Raw genomic sequence first — 21,968 nt, 5'->3', positions numbered from 1 at the left:
AGGAAGGCACGTGTCGAAATGGACGGAGCGTTTTCAGTATCGACTAGGCATCGGTGCAGGTTGTGTAGGAGCAGTGCATTCAGAGGCCGAGGTCGACGTGCAGAGAAATACGTAACAAGTTCCAAAGAGGGCAGATTGTGGGGACCCAATTAGCTGGAGCATCAGAAAGCAAGGCAGCCAACTTATTGAATGTTTAAAGAGCAACTGCTTCAACAGTCACGACAGCCTACACAAAACATAAACGTGATAATGGGCGAAAATCAAAACTAAATGACAGAGATCGTCGTACACTTACATGAATTGTGTCAAAACAACACAAAACTACGGCGGCTAAAGTAACTGCGATGCTCAATAGCCATCTTCGAGGCAACGTATCTAACGACACTCTCCGTCGAGAACTCCATAAAGCTAATATGTACGGACGAGCTGCTATACCGAAACCAATAGTGGCTACAACCAACGCAAAGAGGCGTAAAACATTGTGTCCGGAGCATAAATCCTTGACGTCTTATCAGTGGAAACACGTCATATAGTCCGACGAATAAACGTTTTCGTTATTTCAAACATCGGGCAGAGTTTACGTCTGGAGAAAGCCAAAATAAGCCTACAATCCTGATTGCTTGACTCCATCGGTTATGCATGGAGGTGGAAGTGTGATGGTGTGAGCAGCCATATCATAGTATTCTGCTGGTCCCTTCATTACTCTCAAAGGTCGTGTTACAGATCTAATGTTGTTCCCCAACAATGATGCCGTATTTCAGGACGATAATGCACCCATTCATACAGCTAGGCCAGCACAGTACAATCGTGGCACGGGGAGCATGCAACTGAACTGCAGCGTTTTCCTGACCAGCACAGTCCCCAGACTTGAACATTATCGAATCCTTGTGGGCGGTATTGGAGCGCAGACTCCGGAGCAGATTTCCGCCTACTACGTAACTAAAGGCGTTAGAAGAGGTTCTGATCGAAGAGTGGCACAACATTCCACTGGAGACTATACAATCATTATGCGCCAATATTCCAAGAAAAATCGCAGCTGTATTACGGGCAAATGGGGGTTGTATCCCTTATTAAAAAATTATTCACAACTAAGTACAGGTGTTCACGATGTTTTGCCTATCCCCTGTAGAAGGCATACGGTGTCGGTTTTTTCGACGGCAGCTCCAGTCGAAAGTAATTCTCGAATCAATTTATCAAACTTAAGAAAGTGATTAATTAGCATATAAGTTTTGCATAAAATGTCATAGTTGAGAGCTGTTTTCTCAACAGAAGTTGACTAGCAATTACTTTTCTCTCAAAATAATTGCACAGAGGTGTCTACAGATCGCAAGAGGTTACCTATCTTTCGCATATTCCAAGTGACTGTCGGCGGTGTGTTGAATAATATGAAACTGACGTTTACGTGACGTTGTCCCCCGTGTGAACCTCACCATTTGAAAGCATTGGACGAATATTTTTGAGTCACGTGACCTGCGTTGACGTTGACGTGACGTTGCCCACCTTGTGAATCGAGCCTACTTTCTGGTACTGAGTCTCACTCAACATTTCGTATGGATACAGCCAGTGCCGGCCTTAGCCATCCAGGTGCCCCGGGCGAGTCATCCAGTTGGCGCCCTTTATTGTATAAATAGCGCACCTGGCAGTGCTTTGCAACACGGTATTTGACTGTTTTCTAGAAATCGTCTAAAGTGGTTAATGGCGTCATCTTATGATCATAACATGGTTTTTTCCATCGTAAATTTGAGTATTTTATTTTTTTAAATGGAAATGAAATCCAAATAATCTGAAAGCCCGCTAAGACGCTCCATGTGAGTCCTGTGTAGCCTGTGACGTCAGTCCAGCATGCTGCTGTCGCTGCCGTAACAGTCAGTATAGCAGTGATATATTGTTTGGGCATTCACGTTTTGGGAAATTGTCTAAAAATATTGCGTAGTACTGCACTGTACATCTACAACAACTCCAGAAAATTGTTTTTGCGTGTTCTAAACAAAGAAAAGATGCGTAAAATGTGGTTGAAACAGGCTCGTATATCCCAAATACTTCTTTTCTTTTCTGAAGCACCCCTGTACTAAAGCGAACAAAACAAAACAAAAATTATTCAAATTGGTCAAGCCATTTCTTTGTTTTGGTGAGACTAACACACAACAATTGATTTTTATATATAGGAGGTAATATGTATAACGAAAAAACACTAATTTTGAATTGGGTACCATATTTTTATTGAATTTAATATAACTGTAAGCCATAAACCTATATTTTCTGTCAGTCATCTGAACACAAAACATATTACGCCTAATGAAAAACAATTATAAACGACTAAAATTTTACTTTTCTCGCTTTTCTGTCGGCAAAGTCTCTGATCAGATTAGCAAAGTCCAGGTTTTCTGCAACTTCTTTTTCAATGGACAGTGAGGCCAAACTGGTTAGTCTTGTTTGAGACATTGTAGACCGCAAGTACGTTTTTATCACCTTCAGTTTGGAAAAACTGCTTTCGCCGCTTGCGACAGTCACTGGTATTGTTAGCAAAATACGTAACGTTATCTAGATGTTGGGATATAACTCTTGAAGATTATGCTTTTTTATGAAGTTTAAGGCTTCAATAGGAGTTGCCTGGCTGTCTTCGAGATAGTGTTGCAGGCCTAAAATTTCGTCGCACAGCAAATTTCCATCAATATCTGACTTCATGTTGACAGTTAACTTTTCTTGTAATTTAGAACAGCATTGTATTAGTTCTTCTTTATTTTGATTTTTTTAAATGTCAAACAAGAAACTCCACGTCGCAGAAAATTCTTGCATCAGTTCAAATCTTTCTTTCATGGATATGTGCACGGTGTCCAACAGTGCATTGAAAAACTCTACTTTAAACTTCTTTTTTGGGTCAGTTATTTGATCATCAACAGCCTCTTCACCCGACCTGCGTTTAATACGTCTTAATCGCATTTGTGGTTTAAATAATGGCTGCGTATCAAGATCCGAAGCCAGTTCAGTTGCTGTTACAATAGCTTGTTCGAAACCTGTTTGTCTATATGTTTCCAAATAAGAGCAACATTTGTCAAGGATTCCCATAAACTCGACAAAGCTGATTGTGGGTGACTGACTTGCTTTACTCACAACGTTAATTTGAAACAGAACATCATACCATGTCACGAGAGAAACAATGAAGCGGAAGTCTTTTAATTGTCCTCCTAGTGTTGTCGCTTCGTGTGACACCGCAGCATCGCTTTGTTCAGTAGCATCGGCCAAGGAAACCAAAGCGTCATGCATTTCGCATAATTGATAACGAACCGCTTTGACGCTATCAATTCGAGCTTCCCAGCGTGTGTCACTTACATTTTTCAGGGTGTATATCTTCAAATGGTCGGTCAAAATTTTCCATCTATTTACCGATCCAGCAAATAGATTAAACATTTTTTGTAACATTCCGAACAGTGTCACGGATTTTACTGATGATTTTGCCGCATCACACAATACCTAATTATAACTATGGCATCCACATGGCACAAAAAAAGCTAGTGGATTTAACTTCTTAATTCTGTTCTGAACGCCTTTATTTTTCCCCTTCATGTTCGCGCCGTTATCGTAGCCCTGTCCTCTGCAGTCATTAATCTTAAGGTCCAGATCACTCAATGATTTTAAAATGCTTTCTGTGAGGCCTTCACCGGTTGTATTATCTATTTGCAGAAATGAGATGAAATGTTCTTTCACACTTACGGCATCCTGTGTTATGTTGGCGCATCTTAAAGTTATCTAAAGTTGTTCTTTCTGGCTTATATCTGGAGTACAGTCAGCTATGATTGCATAATACTTTGAACCCTTTATGCGGGATACGATTGTAGACATAACGTGTGATGCCATGAGTTCTATTAATTCATTTTGTATATTTTTGCCGCAATAATGGACAGCCAAATCACCATTCAATGCCAATAACTGTACAAGACCTAAGAATTTTCCATTATTTGGGGTAAATAATTTATCTGATAACCCTCTGAATGCCATATTATTTTCAGCCAAATACAAAGTAATGTGCATCAATCTTTGAAGCACATTGCTCCATCGCAAACTTTCTTTAGAAATTAGCTTTTGTTCTTCCTTGTCAATAGTTAATCCAGCTTTAAACCTGATTTCAGCTTCAGTCCATTGAGTAAATGCTTTTTTGTGGTTAGGACTATTTTCATGCAGTTTCAGAGCTTCACTTAAATGTTTCCAATTTCTGAAATCCACAGTGGTAGTCAAATTAGTAGTTGACTTTAAATCAAACAGTCGACAACAAAAGCAAAAGACACTGTCGTTTGATACAGAATAAACTAGCCATCGTCGTCTGATAGTTTCTTCGTTTGATAGTTTTCTTGTGTAATGAGTTGAAGAGAAATGACGCCCATTTTCATCTTTTGGAAAGTTATTTAGACATACTTGTGAGGGTCCACATATTATAATGCAATCTATATCTCTAGCATTAAGTACTTTTGGCCACGTACCTACATCAGAAACATTGTATTCTTTTATTGCAAGAACGTTGATACTTTCATCGACCACAGATGTCATGTGTTGATTTTGACTTGGAGAAATATCAGAGGATACATGCAAAGATGTACTGCGCTGGTCAATTTGATCACCTTCAATAGGTGATTGTATATTTTTTGTGTATAATTGTTCACAGTCTGAAGAAATATTTGCTGATACATGGACTTTTGATTCAATATCTGAAGTATTTGCCTTAGAATTTCCTTTAAGGTACTTATAAATATTCCTGTGCTTTTTAGTTTCTTCAAGAACTTTTTCTTTCTCAGCTTTTCTTTTCCGATTTTCTGAACCAGAAAGCTTTTTTCTAATCATTTCCTTCTCTTCTGGCATGATTTAATAATTTGACAAATTATTGCTTGGACACTGCTCTATTTCGCGACCGCAATATTCTATCTATAACAAATAAAAAAATTCACCTATCAGTAGACGTAACTAGAAAAAAACCTGAACTGAAAGATAAAAATGTTTTTCGCACCTACCAGAAAATTAAAATGTTGACACAGTCACGACACTCGTTTCACTCTCAATTATTCAGCCACGAAAACATGACCGCTGCCTCCGACTCTTACTGACAATTACTGACATGCGGGTGCAAATCGTAGCGCTGCCTAACAAACATTGTGTGGCGCTGTATTATTTCAGTAAGTTAGGGGAGAATTCTCTATGAATGCAGTGCATGCATTGCATAATCTATTAATTAATGTACATGAGTCATTAAGTCACAAATATTCGATATAAATACATTCGTATTAATTAAATCATAATGTAATGTACACTCCTGGAAATGGAAAAAAGAACACATTGACACCGGTGTGTCAGACCCACCATACTTGCACCGGCCACTGCGAGAGGGCTGTACAAGCAATGATCACACGCACGGCACAGCGGACACACCAGGAACCGCGGTGTTGGCCGTCGAATGGCGCTAGCTGCGCAGCATTTGTGCACCGCCGCCGTCAGTGTCAGCCAGTTTGCCGTGGCATACGGAGCTCCATCGCAGTCTTTAACACTGGTAGCATGCCGCGACAGCGTGGACGTGAACCGTATGTGCAGTTGACGGACTTTGAACGAGGGCGTATAGTGGGCATGCGGGAGGCCGGGTGGACGTACCGCCGAATTGCTCAACACGTGGGGCGTGAGGTCTCCACAGTACATCGATGTTGTCGCCAGTGGTCGGCGGAAGGTGCACGTGCCCGTCGACCTGGGACCGGACCGCAGCGACGCACGGATGCACGCCAAGACCGTAGGATCCTACGCAGTGCCGTAGGGGACCACACCGCCACTTCCCAGCAAATTAGGGACACTGTTGCTCCTGGGGTATCGGCGAGGACCATTCGGAACCGTCTCCATGAAGCTGGGCTACGGTCCCGCACACCGTTAGGCCGTCTTCCGCTCACGCCCCAACATCGTGCAGCCCGCCTCCAGTGGTGTCGCGACAGGCGTGAATGGAGGGACGAATGGAGACGTGTCGTCTTCAGCGATGAGAGTCGCTTCTTCCTTGGTGCCAATGATGGTCGTATGCGTGTTTGGCGCCATGCAGGTGAGCGCCACAATCAGGACTGCATACGACCGAGGCACACAGGGCCAACACCCGGCATCATGGTGTGGGGAGCGATCTCCTACACTGGCCGTACACCACTGGTGATCGCCGAGGGGACACTGAATAGTGCACGGTACATCCAAACCGTCATCGAACCCATCGTTCTACCATTCCTAGACCGGCAAGGGAACTTGCTGTTCCAACAGGACAATGCACGCCCGCACGTATCCCGTGCCACCCAACGTGCTCTAGAAGGTGTAAGTCAACTACCCTGGCCAGCAAGATCTCCGGATCTGTCCCCCATTGAGCATGTTTGGGACTGGATGAAGCGTCGTCTCACGCGGTCTGCACGTCCAGCACGAACGCTGGTCCAACTGAGGCGCCAGGTGGAAATGGCATGGCAAGCCGTTCCACAGGACTACATTCAGCATCTCTACGATCGTCTCCATGGGAGAATAGCAGCCTGCATTGCTGCGAAAGGTGGATATACACTGTACTAGTGCCGACATTGTGCATGCTCTGTTGCCTGTGTCTATGTGCCTGTGGTTCTGTCAGTGTGATCATGTGATGTATCTGACCCCAGGAATGTGTCAATAAAGTTTCCCCTTCCTGTGACAATGAATTCACGGTGTTCTTATTTCAATTTCCAGGAGTGTATATTTCACAGTCTGTATTTTCTTTTATTTGGAGCGACCGGTAGTTTCTGTTGTAAACGAGAGATGGTGCGGCTGCATGGGCTCTTCCTTGTTGCAGTTCTTGAAACAAATAAGAGAGGCGCTTTGGTAGAACCCGTGCTAGCCCGCGTCAAACATGGATGGTTGCAGACAATACGAAGATTGCATTCAGCATGATTTCTCTTCTGCTACCCCGAATTCATCGCGCATTCGTGAGATTAGCGACGTATGTTGAATGAAACTGAATAATATTTTAGTTTCGCGAAATGGGTGATTGTAAATTGTAATTTTTTTTATATGCGTTTAGTACGTGGCGCCCCTTGGGCCCCGGCGCCCTGGGCGACCGCCCGAGTCGCCCCACCCTAAAGCCGGCGCTGGATACAGCTTATTTAAGTACAACTGCAGTAAAAAGTTCGAACTTCCACATTCATATTCAGTGTGCAGTTGGTTCTCTGCAGTGCCAAAGTTTATGCAGGACGAACTGCAGCAGATTTAGATCTACATAACAATGGGCCATAAATTGTGAATTTTTAGCCTATAGATCAATTTGTTGATAGTGTGGAGTATTACAATAAATATTCTGTTCTATAAAATACGTAAAGGTACAGAACAGGAACCCTCAAAGGAATTGGTAAAGCTGAAGCATCAGACTCACCTCAAACAAACCATTACTTTTTCTCGTGGAGAAATTGCACGGCGCATGTTTGTGTCTGCTTTCTTGATGCTGCTGCTTATCAAAGACAGCAAATTAAAAAATTGCTGTCCCGACATTCGTAAATATTGATAAAATGACGTCGCCTCTTCTTCCAGCTCTCTATAGAATGTGTGATATTCGCCTTCACACATTCTATTCAAAATCATTTTCTTCACCCACATTCGTTTTGATTGCCTTGACAATTTCCGCTCTCTTTCCTCATCATCTAAAGCAATTGCAATCGTAGCAAGTTCATCAAGACTAAATATAATGTCCGCTATCCTCTCTCGTGAACACCTCTGCGAGTTTCCAATAACGTGCCAAAACGTGTTAGAAGTTTTGCCGTCGCTTGACGTTCCGTCCAGTGTGAATGCAAGTGGATTTTTGACGGTGTGTGACGTCACTGGCGTTGAAGTGACGTTTCCCACCGTGTGAATCGAGCCGTATACCGGCCGACAGGCAAACTGACGTTTGACGTGACGTTGCCCACCATGTGAACCTCGCCATTTGAAAGCATTGGACGAATATTTTGACGTTACGTGACCCGCGTTGAAGTTGACGTGACGTTGCCCACCGTGTGAATCGAGCCTAAATCCTACTAGATGATAGCACACTCCTAAGCTATACTAATTTATTCACTATATATTGTAGTAAAACTAGATCGGATGTCAGTATATGTTAAAGTTGCACTGACAGTAAACCTGTTTTGTGTGTTTCTGAATGAGTTATATATAGTATATTTCCAAGAATGATAGCCTATCGAAGTTGCGGTGTCCAAACGATACATATCGATTGTGCGATCGTAAATCGATCATGCGACTCAGGTGGCTGGCGTTGTGATCAATTATTTGTGATCGTCATTCTTATGTTTTCCGTCGTTCCATTATTGCTCTAAATAACATACCTTCGCTAATTATTTGTGGGTTGCTGTGGAATCCCAGACGATTTATGTCGTTAGTGGGTGGGATGTCTGGTGTTCTTGACGTTTCTTCGGCGGATTCTCTCACATGGAAAAATCTAATTCCATGTTTATCCAGCATAGAAAACTGTTCGACTATTTGTCGCAAATATGGAGTACCACTGGATGAGGAAAGAAGGAACTATATAAACTGTGATGGTGCGAAGTGTGTAAAACTTCGTAAGAACATGTAAGCGTAGGCTTCCGCGGCCGTTGTCTTCTTCAATAAAATTCTTCAGGGTATCAGACTGCATCGTCATAATTTTAAAATGCGCCAACGTTTCGGCCAGCGTTGCAGCTAGCCTTCTTCAGGGCCTTACGTTAACTGCTAAATGAACACACTTGGTTCCTTAAATAGCTGCACGAGAAAATCGTGTCGTTACTTGATTGGCTGTAAAAGGAGGAGGAGGAGGAGGGGTGAAAGGTATGCTTTATTGGTGTTTCCTTTATTATCTGTCATTGGCTGAAATAGCTGTTTTCTATTGGTCTTTATATTAATCCACCCCATTGGAGGAGACGGACGAATAGCGAACAGGTGATGGCTGTGACGTCACACTGTTTCCATGCTGTCCACAAGCCGGCTGCGGCGTGCCATTGCTTTGTGTGCTCGCGACCACTACTGCGGCTCTCCGCGTGTCTGCTTGGGCCGCCACGGCTCTGCCGCCGCTCCGTAGCCCTGCTATTGCAGGCAGCCAAGACCTCGGAAGCTTGTACCCGGCCTCTCTATTCATGTTGGCGGGTCTTTCGGCTATTTCTATCGCCTCTCTAATCTTTCTTTTGAAAGTGAGAGGCTGTTTCGCCAGGACGCGGGCTTCTTGAAAAAGTATTGCTTTCCCGCACTCGTCTCGGTGTTCCGCCACTGCTGACTTAGTGTGTTGTTTCAGGCGGATATATCTTTCATGTTCCGAGAGCCTTGTGCTAATCGGACGTCCCGTCTCACCTATGTAGACTAATCCACACGCACAACCAATTTCATACACGCCAGCTGTGTGTAGTTTGTCAACTGCATCCTTGGTAGAACCGAGCATGTCTGATATTTTGTTTCTGCTTCGGAAAATTGGTTTGATGTCGGCTTTTCGTAGAATTTTGCCAATACGTTCGGTGACCCCTTGTACATATGGTAACACAGCAATGCTCTGTGCCTCCTTCTCCTCTTCCCTATTAGTCTTCTCCCTTGTCGACATGGTACTGTCTATCATCTGCTTCCCATAGCCATTAGTTCCGAAGATGGACCTGAGGCGTTCAAGTTCTGCCTTCAGATGTTCTTCGTCGCTTATCCTGTACGCTCTCTTCGTTAGCGTGTGCAGGGCGGACTTCTTCTGCGTGGGGTGATGGTGGGAGGAGGCGTGAAGGTACCTGTCCGTAATGGTTGGTTTCCTGTACACATTGTGGCCAAGTTTACCATCAGGTTTTCGATAAACTTCCACGTCGAGAAAAGGCAGCATCCCATTTTTCTCTGTTTCCATTGTAAACTGAATTTTCCTATGCTGTTGGTTAAGGTGCTTGTGGAAGTTCTGTAACTCCTCTTCTCCGTGGGGCCAGATGACGAAAGTATCATCGACATAGCGAAGCCAACAATTTGGACGTAATGGTGCGGACTGGAGGGCTGTTTCCTCAAATGCCTCCATGAAAATTTCTGCTGCGATAGGCGATAGGGGTGAGCCCATAGCTACACCGTCAGTTTGTTCATAAAATTGACCTCTCCACTTGAAATAGGTGGTCGTCAGACAATGGCGCACAAGCTCACATATATCAGGTGCCACGCGTTCTTCTAGGATGTTCACAGTATCTGACACTGGGACATTCGTGAATAGGGATTTGACGTCGAAACTAACCATCAGATCTTGGTCCGTAACACGCATTTCCTTTGGGAGAGACACGAAGTGAGTGGAATCCTTAACGTAGGACTCGGTTTGATGCACTAGGTGTCGGAGCCTAGGTGCCAGTTCTTTCGCTAGGTAGTAGGTCGGCGAATTTATACTGTTTACTATGGGCCTTAAGGGGAAGTCGGTTTTGTGTACGTTCGGTACACCATATATCCTTGGTGCCTCTGTCACTTGCGGGATGAATCTTCTGGCCTTGTCGAAGTTGATTCTAGAGTGCTTGAGCAGTGCCTGCGTCGTTTTGATTACCTTGGCCGTCGGATCTCCCTGAAGTTTCTTGTAGATGGGTTCTGCGAGAATATCTTCCATTCGTTTGTTGTAATCAGTTGTGTCCAAGACTACAGTGGCGTTGCCCTTATCTGCCTGTACCACTACTAAGTGAGGGTTGTCCCTGAGTTCCTTGATGGCATGGTATTCCTCAGCGTTGATGTTTTGCTTCGGTGGCTTTGCTTTATTCAGAACTCTGACCGTTTCCTGCCGGATCTTCTCCGCCTCGGCCTGTGGCAGATGACGTACCGAAGCCTCTACGGATTCTATGATATCTTCTTTTGGAACTCGCTTAGGTGCGACTGCGAAATTCATCCCCTTGGCCAGAATTGCTGTGGTTGCTTCGCTCAAGATGTGGCTGGAGAGGTTGACCACTGTCCGTCGCCTGTCCAGCGTCAATGTTTCGTCCGTGGCTTTCTGTTGTAGTTTGTCGTACTTTCTCATCTGGCGGTTAGTAATACTATTGCTGGTCCTTGATGCTTGCTGCAAGGTTAACCTGTCGACTTTATCCCAGTCTTCCATCTGAAGTTTTCCTGCCAGAAATAGGTGCAGATCACACAAATTCCTGTTGTGAGCATCGAGACTTATGCGGATGTGGCGGATCCTTTCCCGTAGCAATGCTTTACTGGCTGTAACACAGATATTCCTCGCCTTGTTCGTTTTTATGTGAGACGTCAACCGCAAAGAATACGGCACAACACTCGTGTCTCTGCATCTCTTCAAAAAAGCAAGGTCATTCAGCAGTTTACTTCTTTTTAAACGCAGTGCTTCTAACTTCTTGATGTTTCCGTGGATTTCCTGCCCATACAGGTTGGTTAAATGTAAGCGTAGGCTTCTGCGGCCGTTGTCTTCTTCAATAAAATTCTTCAGGGTATCAGACTGCATCGTCATAATTTTAAAATGCGCCAACGTTTCGGCCAGCGTTGCAGCTAGCCTTCTTCAGGGCCTTACGTTAACTGCTAAATGAACACACTTGGTTCCTTAAATAGCTGCACGAGAAAACCGTGTCGTTACTTGATTGGCTGTAAAAGGAGGAGGAGGAGGGATGAAAGGTATGCTTTAGTGGTGTTTCCTTTATTATCTGTCATTGGCTGAAATAGCTGTTTTCTATTGGTCTTTATATTAATCCACCCCATTGGAGGAGACGGACGAATAGCGAACAGGTGATGGCTGTGACGTCACACTGTTTCCATGCTGTCCACAAGCCGGCTGCGGCGTGCCATTGCTTTGTGTGCTCGCGACCACTACTGCGGCTCTCTGCGTGTCTGCATGGGCCGCCACGCTGCAACGCTGGCCGAAACGTTCGCGCATTTTAAAATTATGACGATGCGGTCTGATACCCTGAAGAATTTTATTGAAGAAGACAACGGCCGCGGAAGCCTACGCTTACATTTAACCAACCTGTATGGGCAGGAAATCCACGGAAACATCAAGAAGTTAGAAGCACTGCGTTTAAAAAGAAGTAAACTGCTGAATGACCTTGCTTTTTTGAAGAGATGCAGAGACACGAGTGTTGTGCCGTATTCTTTGCGGTTGACGTCTCACATAAAAACGAACAAGGCGAGGAATATCTGTGTTATAGCCAGGAAAGCATTGCTACGGGAAAGGATCCGCCACATCCGCATAAGTCTCGATGCTCACAACAGGAATTTGTGTGATCTGCACCTATTTCTGGCAGGAAAACTTCAGATGGAAGACTGGGATAAAGTCGACAGGTTAACCTTTCAGCAAGCATCAAGCACCAGCAATAGTATTACTAACCGCCAGATGAGAAAGTACGACAAACTACAACAGAAAGCCACGGACGAAACATTGACGCTGGACAGGCGACGGACAGTGGTCAACCTCTCCAGCCACACCTTGAGCGAAGCAACCACAGCAATTCTGGCCAAGGGGATGAATTTCGCAGTCGCACCTAAGCGAGTTCCAAAAGAAGATATCATAGAATCCGTAGGGGCTTCGGTACGTCATCTGCCACAGGCCGAGGCGGAGAAGATCCGGCAGGAAACGGTCAGAGTTCTGAATAAAGCAAAGCCACCGAAGCAAAACATCAACGCTGAGGAATACCATGCCATCAAGGAACTCAGGGACAACCCCCACTTAGTAGTGGTACAGGCAGATAAGGGCAACGCCACTGTAGTCTTGGACACAACTGATTACAATCAACGAATGGAAGATATTCTCGCAGAACATATCTACAAGAAACTTCAGGGAGATCCGACGGCCAAGGTAATCAAAACGACGCAGGCACTGCTCAAGCACTCTAGAATCAACTTCGACAAGGCCAGAAGATTCATCCCGCAAGTGACAGAGGCACCAAGGTTATATGGTGTACCGAAGGTACACAAAACCGACTTCCCCTTAAGGCCCATAGTAAACAGTATAAATTCGCCGACCTACTACCTAGCGAAAGAACTGGCACCTAGGCTCCGACACCTAGTGCATCAAACCGAGTCCTACGTTAAGGATTCCACTCACTTCGTGTCTCTCCCAAAGGAAATGCGTGTTACGGACCAAGATCTGATGGTTAGTTTCGACGTCAAATCCCTATTCACGAATGTCCCAGTGTCAGATACTGTGAACATCCTAGAAGAACGCGTGGCACCTGATATATGTGAGCTTGTGCGCCACTGTCTGACGACCACCTATTTCAAGTGGAGAGGTCAATTTTATGAACAAACTGACGGTGTAGCTATGGGCTCACCCCTATCGCCTATCGCAGCAGAAATTTTCATGGAGGCATTTGAGGAAACAGCCCTACAGTCCGCACCATTACGTCCAAATTGTTGGCTTCGCTATGTCGATGATACTTTCGTCATCTGGCCCCACGGAGAAGAGGAGTTACAGAACTTCCACAAGCACCTTAACCAACAGCACAGGAAAATTCAGTTTACAATGGAAACAGAGAAAAATGGGGTGCTGCCTTTTCTCGACGTGAAAGTTTATCGAAAACCTGATGGTAAACTTGGCCCAATGTGTACAGGAAACCAACCAATACGGACAGGTACCTTCACGCCTCCTCCCACCATCATCCCACGCAGAAGAAGTCCGCCCTGCACACGCTAACGAAGAGAGCGTACAGGATAAGCGACGAAGAACATCTGAAGACAGAACTTGAACGCCTCAGGTCCATCTTCGGAACTAATGGCTATAGGAAGCAGATGATAGACAGTACCATGTCGACAAGGGAGAAGACTAATAGGGAAGAGGAGAAGGAGGCACAGAGCATTGCTGTGTTACCATATGTACAAGGGATCACCGAACGTATTGGCAAAATTCTACGAAAAGCCGACATCAAACCAATTTTCCGAAGCAGAAACAAAATATCAGACATGCTCGGTTCTACCAAGGATGCAGTTGACAAACTACACACAGCTGGCGTGTATGAAATTGGTTGTGCGTGTGGATTAGTCTACATAGGTGAGACGGGACGTCCGATTAGCACAAGGCTCTCGGAACATGAAAGATATATCCGCCTGAAACAACACACTAAGTTAGCAGTGGCGGAACACCGAGACGAGTGCGGGAAAGCTATACTTTTTCAAGAAGCCCGTGTCCTGGCGAAACAGCCTCTCACTTTCAAAAGAAAGATTAGAGAGGCGATAGAAATAGCCGAAAGACCCGCCAACATGAATAGAGAGGACGGGTACAAGCTTCCGAGGTCTTGGCTGCCTGCAATAGCAGGGCTACGGAGCGGCGGCAGAGCCGTGGCGGCCCAAGCAGACACGCGGAGAGCCGCAGAAGTGGTCGCGAGCACACAAAGCAATGGCACGCCGCAGCCGGCTTGTGGACAGCATGGAAACAGTGTGACGTCACAGCCATCACCTGTTCGCTATTCGTCCGTCTCCTCCAATGGGGTGGATTAATATAAAGACCAATAGAAAACAGCTATTTCAGCCAATGACAGATAATAAAGGAAACACCAATAAAGCATACCTTTCACCCCTCCTCCTCATCCTTTTACAGCCAATCAAGTAACGACACGGTTTTCTCGTGCAGCTATTTAAGGAACCAAGTGTGTTCATTTAGCAGTTAACGTAAGGCCCTGAAGAAGGCTAGCTGCAACGATGGCCGAAACGTTGGCGCATTTTAAAATTATGACGATGCGGTCTGATACCCTGAAGAATTTTATTTCGTAAGAACAGTTTCGATGCTGAAATATCGTTTACTATTTCACTGCCAACAGTGCGGAAAACGAACGAGTATCAGGAAGAATACATGGTTCGACTGACCCAAATTATCCATCCAGACCACTGTAATGGACTCTGACATGATGACAAGACCAATGACGAGTAAGGTAAGTCGTCTCCTTTGCAATTATAAGTATTTTTGTAATGCTCTTATTTTGTCGTTGCTGTAGCGACCACAGTAAACATACTCATAACGCCCGCCACCAGAGTCGCATGATCGATTTACTATCGCACGTTCGATATGTATCGTTAGGACACCACAACTTTGATAGGCAACCATTCTTGAAAATTACCGGATTTTCTCACACATTTGAGGCGTTGACAGGGGAAACTCCCCATCGCACCCACTCACATTTAGTAGCAAGATGTCCCAGTGGATAGCCCATCAAAAATTGAACACAGATGAAGAAGGTGTACTGAACTATGAAAAAAACAAAACAGAAACAGCGAAAGGTCTAAGCCCAACAAATGCAACACGGAAGAAATTCGAACAGTGTTGGTGCCGTCAGTCGTGGTTAAGTGGTCATGATGTAGACCTGCATCGTGGACGAACCCCTTCATGCCTTTTTTTTTTTTTTTTTTACGTTATGATGAACTGTCCGTCTGGTCATTGAAATGTTTGTTCTCTTTCTGTAGTTTTGACAGTTGTCCTACTATATATTGGTTAAAGAATATGAGTCATGTGATAAAAACATGTTACCGTCGCAAATAAATGTGATGAATAGTGAGACCAGGCGAGATACCACGTAGATGTCTCACAGAAATGAAAACAACAAATAAAGGATTTGAACTACATTACAACAAAGGAATTCAAAAGTCAAAACTTCCAAAGCGGAACACAACTTCAAAAACGCTAAAAATGTATTTTTTGATAGACGGGGAAAGCAGTGTGATTGTGAAACTGTTGTGTTCATTCGTTGCAGCTTATGTGACAAATGACTACGCTTTCATCAATTCCTTGGGAGCGATCGCATTCACATTAATCCTAACACCTAAATCGGGCAAGAAGCCATATCTCACTCATTCAACAAATTAGGTGCGTCGATAAGAGCTTCCTATTTATAATACACGTACTGTCACTATTGCCGTGTATGACACGCTAGACGTTTTTCCAGGTGGAGGATTCGGTTGACTTATCGCCTTGTCATCAAATGTTTGCGGTTCCCATTCGAAAGCCACTTCCTTTTGCCTGCTAATAGAGTAATTGTACAGACTGAACTTTCAGTACAGGTCCTTTCCTTACACCTTGCTGTTGCAAACGGATGTTACACCACGACACAGACACAAATTTGAGTACGGCGAACAGCCATATGGATCTCAGAGCCTCATTTGTATTGTGGTCTAGTGACCGTGTTGGTGGACATTACTACTTGAATTTAATCATTTATACAAACCCGCACTTTGTATGGTGGTTTTTAGTATGCAGGGATCGGCTTTCGTGTGCAATGTAAACGTGAACTACGTTGAATCTATTTTAAATGCTACCTCAAAAGTAAAGCCATGAAGAGCGGTCGTGCATGGGTAGCTCAGTCAATAGAGCACCTGTCGGCGAAAGGCAAGGTCCCGAGTTCCAGTGTCGGTCCGATACACACCTTTAATCTGCCAGGAAGTTTCATATCAGCGCACACTTCGCTGCAGAGTGTAAATCTCATTCTGCGAAGAGAAAAGCAATTTAGCGGAAGGAGTTAGCGCGCGAAGAAACTAGGGCCTCTGAAAACAGATCCTTTGGTTGACAGAGTGACGAAATCAAATTAGCGTGACTACTAGCGAACGTTTAACAAGGAAGTGTACAGTTAGCACAAGTTGTTGTGCGGTTGTAGCGAAGAATATCTTATTTTCAGCCCGGAGGGAAATTAGTGAATTAATTCATTCTTTAGGGATCATGTCCGGAAAAATGGAAAAGCACAAAAACTGCTACCTACGCAAAAAAATGGAGAGTTGCGAAATGGTTCAAATGGCTCTGAGCACTATGCGACTTAACATCGGAGGTCATCAGTCCCTTAGAACTTAGAACTACTTAAACCTAACTAACCTAAGGACATCACACACATCCATGCCCGAGGCAGGATTCGATCCTGCGACGTAGCAGTCGCGCGGTTCCGGACTGAAGCGCCTAGAGCCGCTCGGCCACTCCGGCCGGCAGAGTTGCGAAAGTTTACGTATTATTTCGTTATTGCCCTAAACTGTACTTAATTGTACAAAACAACAAAATTCCACAAAAACCAATTATTTCTTTTGTCAGATAAGGTATTCATCTTATTATTAGTACATTTGTTATTATTATTGGCAGCGGCTGTAGTTGTGGAAGCTTGTTGATTAGCATAACTGCTATACAGCAGATACTATTAATTTCACACACTCAGTTTTCTGAATGTAAAAATTTGTGAACACCCAGAATGTATGCTGACGAGCTGCCACTGCTGACATTTCAGATCTTGCTTACCAATTCAGCCAGTCTTGTTTCCTTTGCGACACGCTGCGTGTCTGCTTCTCCGTCCACAAATTTCACCTTTGTGAGATAATTTGCTTTCACAAACGGTAAAAGTTCAAGTTCCTCGAGGATAGTCTATATCCTCAATTTCCAATTGTTGAAATTTGTCCAATAAATAATGGAATACGATATTTTTCCATTTCAGTTGCCATCCTGAAAAAACTTTACATGACCGTCCACTTGTGGCCAGCTATTTTATTACAAATTCCATTTTAAAACAAACCAGAGCCCATAACCTGACAAATTTAAGTTTCTCACCTTCAAATAACACTCACAAAATGTTGGGGGCTTGTTATTGGTCGGTTTTATTGAATTTAAAAAATAACTGAAGACAACTGTGCACGTGATAACGGCGGCAGCAAAGCTTTTTATCTTTGAAGTTATTTTATGTGAAATCACAAATGAAACCACTGATATTGCACTTTCATCACTTGGGTGCCATTGTTGATGAGAATTTAAATTGGAAAATGGACTATTTGGAACACGTAAAACAACTTAGTTCAGCCACATTTGCACTTAGAATCACTGCAAATCTTAGGGAGGAACAATTCAGTAAGTTGTATTCTGCATATTTTCATTCATTAATATGATATTACTATCTCATTCCCAGTGATATAAAATGCCTGACCGACTGCAAAACGAAATTTTAAAACGAACAGAGATAGTTTCTCCTTGATAACTCCTTCTGTTCCGTAGAAGAATTTCTATTACTGTAATAGGCAAAAGTCGGTGGGTAGAAATCACTAACTCACATATGTATATCTTTTCTTTGTAATGTAGATATATATATATCTTATAAATTTCCGAAATGTAATCATATGTACAAATTAATCTGCATGCAAAATGATCCATGGAACCTGTAACTAACTAACTAACTAAATACAAAATCAAATAGCGGTAATGCAGGAGTAGGTTTAACAACGAACAAGAAAATAGGGATGTGGGTAAGCTACTATGAACTGATAGTGAACAGATAATTGTAGCTAACATAGACAGGAAACCAATACACACGCAAACACACACCACAGTATACAAGTTTATATGCCAACTAGCTCCATAAATAATGAAGAGATTGAAGAAATGTATGAAGAGGAGAAAGAAATTTTTCAGATAGTTAAATGAGATGGGGGACTGGAATTCGATAGTGGGAAAAGGAAGATAAGGAAAAATAATAGGTGAATGTAGATGGGGAGGAAGGAATGAAAGAGAGAAATCAGCCTGGCAGAACTCGGATAAGAGCATAATTTAATCATTTTGAACATTTGGTTTAAGAATCATGATCTAAGACTAAGTGACAAACAGGTCGAACACTTTCATCAAGAAACCTATACGCTGGAAATCTGTTACCAAGGCCACTGACACGATGGTAGGTGACTATTGCTGGAGTCTTGCTAGGCAGAGAGATGAAATAGTAGTCAAAATCAGAGCAACATAGTTGCATTTTTCGAATATCAAAGAAGATTAAAGTTGGAAATATGTTCTGAACTAATTCAGTTATTCTATTGGCATCATGTTCATATATACCTGTTAAATGGTAGGCCTACAGACCTGAACATGTATTTCATGTTTATTTTAACTCTTTCAATGCTCACTAATACTGTTTTCGATTCTTCTGTTTGTCTAGCAAATGTGACATGATAGAGCAAGACTGGTTTTACCAATGGATTTAGCACCCAAAATATAGCTAAATCTGTCCAGTACAAACCAGACACAAAAAAAAGTTTAGATTTGTTGTCTAGTGTAATTACCCTCTACACCAGCTCAATTGCACCAGACCACACACAACCAGTGCAACATCTCTAATACTCCGATGCCTTGGGTTTAGTAGTCTAGTAGTCAAAATCAGAGCAACATAGTTGCATTTTTCGAATATCGAAGAAGATTAAAGTTGGAAATATGTTCTGAACTAATTCAGTTATTCTATTTGAGAGATTAGAGCCCACACAGAGGCATACTGACAATCCTTCTTTCCATGAACAATACGAGAATGGAATAGAAGGGAGAACCAATAGAGGTACTCAAGGTACCCTCCACCACACACCGTCAGGTGGCTTGCGGAGTATGGATGTAGATGTAGATGTAGATGTTACTGTCATCGATCAGCCTCCAAACAGTCCTGACTTGGCCCCATCTGATTTTCATCTGTTTCCAAAACTTAAAGAACGCCTTTGAAGAGTTCGCTTTGATAGTGATGAAGCAGAGGTGAGATTGTGGCACTATCAACAAAGTCAAACATTCCACAGTGATGGTATCAACAACCTGATCTCTCACTGGAAGAAATGTGTTCACCGTCAGGGCGACTATGTTCATGAAAAAATATGTAGGAATGAAGAATAACACTGTAGAATGTTAATTAAGTTTGTTTTATTTAAACATCTTCTAGAGTTTTCACCTAAAAAAATTAGAGCCATTACACTTCAATGTCCCTCAGAATTCTGATAACAAGTATTGTATGTTATGGGCAAATCAGAATTGCACTTCTTTCTTTCAGAATTGCAGCTATAGTGGCATACAACTGTTAAAGACACAGCAAAGCATGCAGTGCTATAGTTCTGCTAATGAAACATTTTAAGCATCAAAATGGGAACTTCATATCACATGGACATATCTCTTCATTTAAGATTTGGTAAATAAGAACATTACACCAGATTATAAAGACAATAAAAGCTACAATTTTATTTTTCAGTGGTGCTGAGGAAGAAGGGTTTGACCAACGAGCAGGTGTGTCGTGGGAAGTACAAATGTTGGCTCGTGAAATGGAGAGGCAAGAGCAAGAACAGCAACGAATTACAAATTCTGAGTTGAATATGCTGCAAAGGCTTGTTGATGAACAACATCCAGAGGTAAGGAGCAAGTGAAAGATACTAAAGTTAATTGTATCTACAAGATTTTTCAATACAACTGATTTAAAACAAGTGCCTGTAACAGGAAACGAATCTACTGATAACATAAGTCTTTACTGACTTCAAGCTTCAAGGGGCATGCAGAAAACACGTCTATAAGGCAACAAGTGATTTGTGGAAAATCAATGAGAATGATATGAGCTCACAGTCAAATTTTTGGTTTTATTTTATTTCTAATGTTAGTAATTGAAATTAGTTTTGAATATGGTCACAAAAATTTGGCAGTATTTGTAATTGTAAGTTCACTGGAAATGTCCAAGAGCAGACAAGTGTATTATCCTAAGACAAAATGAGGACCAGTGTTGGTAATGCACCACCAGCTGTATGTACAATCAAGGAAACAATAGAAGAACTTCAAAATTACTGTAGAATTAAGCTTCATCACATGACTTTTCCACAACAGTCTCATTGAATTAACATTGTGGTTATTGATTGATGAATGTTGTGAAGTACAGTGAGTCGAAATGGAAAAAATAGACAGCAAAATGTGTCATTAACTTCTCCAAATCCTGGCTGAGGATCTTTAATTTAGTGTAAAGAGGACTAGAGAGAGTGTGTTTGGTATCTTACCTGTGTATTAGATTATATGGCAACTGTTGGAAACATAGCTGCTATGCTTGCTACCTAGCTCTTCACAGTGATGTTTAGACATTGTCAAGCAAAATGCACAAGTATGGTATTAAAGTACTGAATCTTGATTCGTCGACAGTCCTTAATGTCGTTTCAAGTTGATAGTAACAAATTATTGCAAGTATTTCATCCCTTCATACATGATGTTGAATAAATCCCATTATGAAGGAGAGCCACCAGAGATGTGAAATGAGTTCTGCTGTACATCAATTATTAGAAGCAACCACTGTAGACAACTTCTGGAAAGTATACTATGAACAAATGATTGGTATCAAGCTAAAAAGAAAAACAGCTACTTTAAGAAAAGGCACTGCTTTCATTCTTGCACTTCACAGATTCTGTTTTTGCTGCTGCTTCATACCAAGCATTTATGTAACCTTAGTAGTATCAGAGACAACTATAATATGTCTCCTTATTGAAAAGTTAATGACTGTTTAATATGAACATTGGTGTTGACTGAAATTTACATCTGCTGAGCCCCAGTATTCTGCTATATCATAAGAGTGGCTGGAAAGGGGCTCTTCTACTTTTTTAAAATACGTGCATATTTTCAGTTTTCTGCCTGGTGGCCACCGGCAACTTTCACCAGAGTTTAAAACTTTTTCTGTGACTCTCTTGTCTATGATAATGCATTCACTATGCTCCTTATAGCATTTCTATGTTCTTATAATTGTTAGATTTACTCTTGAATTACCCATGCTCAGTGGCTATTCAGTAGCAGCTGTTGTGTAAGAGCAGAAGAGCACGTGAACAGACTATCTTTTGACACCTAGTGGATTTATTGGTTTTTTTTCTTTGAATGGTGTTAAGCATAATGTAGACATGGCAATCTGAAATACAGGACACTAAATCTACTGCATTATGCTACTTTTTCCTCTAGATTTGATGAAACTTGGCACTTTGTGTTTGGAGTTAGTTATTTACTGTGCAGGGATCGGATTTCCTGTACAGTGTCTACATGAACTCTGTTGAATCTGTTTTAAGAGCTAACAGAAAAGAAAATCACCAGGAAAAGTTAGCCACAAAGGAACTAAGGCTTCCCAGACCAAATCTATTGTCCAAGAAAGTGTCGAAATCAAATAAGCATGACCACAAGGGAACATTTAACAAGGAAATGTATAATAAGTGTAAGTTTTTGGTGCAGCGTAAAAATGTCTGATTTTCAGCCCAGAAGTTAATTCATTAACTAGTACATGTATTAGATATCTTGTACATTT

At 42.5% G+C, this 21,968-nt stretch overlaps 1 protein-coding gene across 1 annotated transcript in view; it reads left to right on the top strand.

The window, feature by feature from the left end:
• The window catches only part of LOC126419512 (uncharacterized), a 33,076-nt gene extending 13,000 nt beyond the window's left edge, over positions 1-20,076 (top strand). The window contains exon 2 of the mRNA XM_050086702.1: positions 19,905-20,076. Coding sequence (XP_049942659.1) covers positions 19,905-20,076 — 172 coding nt within the window. The remainder of the gene's footprint in view (positions 1-19,904) is intronic.
• Positions 20,077-21,968: the final 1,892 nt, after the last annotated feature.

This window comes from Schistocerca serialis, chromosome 9 (genome assembly GCF_023864345.2).
Source record: "Schistocerca serialis cubense isolate TAMUIC-IGC-003099 chromosome 9, iqSchSeri2.2, whole genome shotgun sequence".
NCBI lineage: Eukaryota > Metazoa > Arthropoda > Insecta > Orthoptera > Acrididae > Schistocerca > Schistocerca serialis.
Note: the sequence above shows the minus strand (reverse complement) of the source record. Positions and strands in the feature narration are given on the sequence as shown.